Source organism: Sinocyclocheilus rhinocerous, unplaced genomic scaffold (genome assembly GCF_001515625.1).
Source record: "Sinocyclocheilus rhinocerous isolate Xijiao unplaced genomic scaffold, SAMN03320098_v1.1 scaffold474, whole genome shotgun sequence".
Lineage (NCBI taxonomy): Eukaryota > Metazoa > Chordata > Actinopteri > Cypriniformes > Cyprinidae > Sinocyclocheilus > Sinocyclocheilus rhinocerous.
Genome location: NW_015644625.1, coordinates 208802 through 212228, shown reverse-complemented (window position 1 = coordinate 212228; position 3427 = coordinate 208802). Strand labels below are relative to the sequence as shown.

At 33.1% G+C, this 3427-nt stretch overlaps 1 protein-coding gene across 2 annotated transcripts in view; it reads right to left on the bottom strand.

The window, feature by feature from the left end:
* Positions 1–1090: 1090 nt before the first annotated feature.
* Positions 1091–3427, bottom strand: part of LOC107758513 (autophagy-related protein 2 homolog A-like) — a 25426-nt gene continuing 23089 nt past the window's right edge. For both annotated transcript variants that reach the window (XM_016576262.1, XM_016576263.1), the window contains exons 41-42: positions 2347–2499; positions 1091–2212 (exon numbers count right to left, since the gene is read on the bottom strand). In XM_016576262.1, the coding sequence (XP_016431748.1) occupies positions 1976–2212; positions 2347–2499 (390 nt within the window). In that variant the 3' untranslated portion in view covers positions 1091–1975. The remainder of the gene's footprint in view (positions 2213–2346; positions 2500–3427) is intronic.

Sequence of the window (3427 nt, the reverse complement as noted above, 5' to 3'; positions counted from 1 at the left end):
ACCTTTACCCCGTTTATTTATTTATTAATTTTTCTGTTTTATCAAATAATTGAATTTATTTAACCAAGTAAACCTGCAATCCTGTAGCATGTGGGTTTTAGACTATAGGCTATACATGTGTATATTTTCTGATATGCATATAGTATATGCATATCAGGGAAAAAAATGACTGTTTGCAGTGAGACAAACACCTTGTCACATAGCATAAAATAAATGTGTTTAAATCTATTAATGTCATTTTCTTGGATAGTACAGAAATAAAAATCTGCCTTATCAAGCTATATAAAATGATTTATTAAATCACACTATTATTGCCTCTGTGGATGCAACATTTACAACAGTAAATTACAATATTTTTCAAATGCACATTTTTATTCATTTTTTTTGTATTAATTTGTTTACACATCGTCTTGGTACTATACAGGTAATTCTTACAGCGTATGATATAGTTGTAATTACAGAAGAAACAAACGCACACTGATAGCTATGAATCACATAGCCAGCCAGTCAACCATCAATATACAAACATGCATGTCCTGACACACTCGCTCAAACACACACTGTACATACTTAGACAAATAAAAACACACACCAAAAACTAACTTCCCTCACACTGTTATGCAATTAACAAAAAAAGTGAATGTAACATTACCCATAAGCCCTTTGTCAACCAACCCACTCCCCACCGCTTCTTCCTGCACAAGGACATCAAATGCTCAACATTATCAGTTTTTACATTTCACTAGCCATTATTACACATGAAATAAAATATTTAAAACATGTAGGAAGGCAACTAATGAGACGAAAGCAAGCACGTTTGATTGAGGAGTAAATGGCAGATAAAAGGCTGAATCTGTCAAGAACATGCCTGGGTCATATTTCACCACAAAAACAAAAGAAAAACTATATTGTACCCAAAAGAAAATAAAGTTTGCATTGTGCATTATTTTTCTGGACAATTTAACCACATTTCAATCCACAAATCTCATTAATGTAAGGAAAAAAAATCTACTGCAATGTAAAAATAATAATAAAATAGCATATATATATATATATATATGCGTGTGTGTGTTGTACTGACTTTATGCTGATTTAAATAAAAATACTGCATTACAGAAATGAAAATGAAATTAAGAATTAAATGTACAATATCCGGATGCGTTACAGATGCAAATATGTGCAATTGTCAAGAAAATTATGTTGCAATGCAGGAAATCCTAACATAGGCTTTATTTTCTTTATGTAAAATCGAATTACTTACTTTTATCTTTTGATTTTGGGGTGAAATATGACCTGGACATTTTGCAAGATTCACCCAAAAAGGACAAGACAATAATCCTTCATTAAATTCTGAAAGACGAGAAGATGAATAGAAAATTAAATGATCCATCCCATACAAAGACTGCATCATTCAAATAACGAATGCATTATTTTAGGCTTAAACAGTTTAAAACAAGATCTTTGTAATGTCAGTGAAGTAGAATTATGGCACAAAGACATCAGGATAGAGAGGAAAAGAAGAATCACTTTCCTAGTGTTAAATGAAAAGGCCACCTCAACGCATTCAATAAGCGTTTCACCTTACCGAAATGAGTAATTAACCTCAACATTATGTTTGAGATACTTGAGAGGGAGAATATCGATTCAATCAGATGTTAAATGAGGGTTTCAGAGAGGGAAAAGAAACACCTGGTCTTGAGCTCACAGGTAAACAGAGTTACAGATGGATATGATTGCATACGTTTCAATACGACAAGATGAGACTGAGCTGCACTTGGCTGTCTAGAGCAAAAGTGCAAGACCAAAACATTGCATTGCTTGAAACAATGTGTGCAACTATGTGGAAGCCACTTAAAAATGGTTCAGTTTCCATTTTTTTGTCCTTTGTTTTTGCATTGACACTCACAGATGAACTCACATTCACACTCTCCCATTCATACTAACAAAAATCAGACTTCATTAACGCCTGTCAATCTCATTCTTGGCCATCTTCGGTGCGCCATTTTAAGAAGTCCTCTTTCCGCGCATCTGGTTTAATTTGGTTCCGCATTCCTCCCAGTAGGTTTGAAGTGGCCTCTGAGGCAACTATAAGTGGACGGACTACAGTGGGCGGGATCTGACGCAAAACCCCGCCCACTGCTCCAGGAAGACCTTTCTGCTCGTGACCACGAGACGCGACATCACACAGGGTCTGAGCGGTGTCAATCACTCCCTGGGAAAGGCGAAAATGGCATGAGGACGTCAGTGATAAAAAGAGTTGGACTAGCCATAAACACTTTATATTATACATTTATTAAACGAAATAGTCAGAGAGACAAACATGTTGTTAATAATACAGGGATGTACCTCTCTGACGGTATCATAGGCCTTGGCCACACCCTCTCTGAGGTCAGCTGGCTGAGGGGTGCGTCTGGGACGGGGAGTGGGACGTCCCTCAGTGATGTAACGTGTCAGAGGTGGAGTTGGAGATAAGATGTCATATACTGTCTCTGCAGTGGCCTAGAAATATACATAAAAAATGAAATATTAAATAAATAAATGTAATTATAAATTAAAAGTTGTAATTAAGCCAACAAATATATAATTTAAATATAAAATATAATATATAAACAACATATATAATAAAAATAAAAATATATAAAGTAACAATAGATAGATATACAAATAAGATAAATATAATTATAATGTAAAAATAAAATTAATAATAACAAATCTGTCAGTAAAACAATTAACTAAAATATATAGTAAAATGATAAAAAGTTCAAATATAATAAATAATTGAAAAATATAATCTAACTGCAAGCATAAAATTATGCATAATAAATATAAATATAATTTAAATAACATGACAAAGAAAAATATAAAAATATGACAAATAAAAATATAATTCAAAAATATTTTTTTAACAAAACGATTAAGAATAATAATGATGATAATAATAATAATTATACATTCAAAATATCTAGTAACATGGTAAACAGCAACAAATAAAATAATTCATAATTTAAGATATAATTAAAATTTAAAGGGGTCATATGATGCGATTTCAAGTTTTCCTTTCTCTTTGGAGTGTTACAAGCTGTTTGTGAATAGATAAGATCCCTGAAGTTGCAAATACTAAAGTCTCAAACCCAAAGAGATATTCTTTATAAAAGTTTAGACTGGTCCACGCCCTCCTAAAATGCCTCGTTTAGACACGCCCCCACATATCTACCTCACTATGTGGGAAAAATACTTTGTTTGGCCTTCCAAAAGAGGACACGACTAGAAATCAGTGGTTAAGTTGTATTTCACACAAATATTCAGATGTGTGCAACGCATTTTATGGAGGACTGTTTCCTGATCCTGGGAGAGTAGACAATGCCGGCTGTTCTGACTACACACAGACTGTAAGTAAGTTTTTTATATTTAAAGAATTTGCCACTGA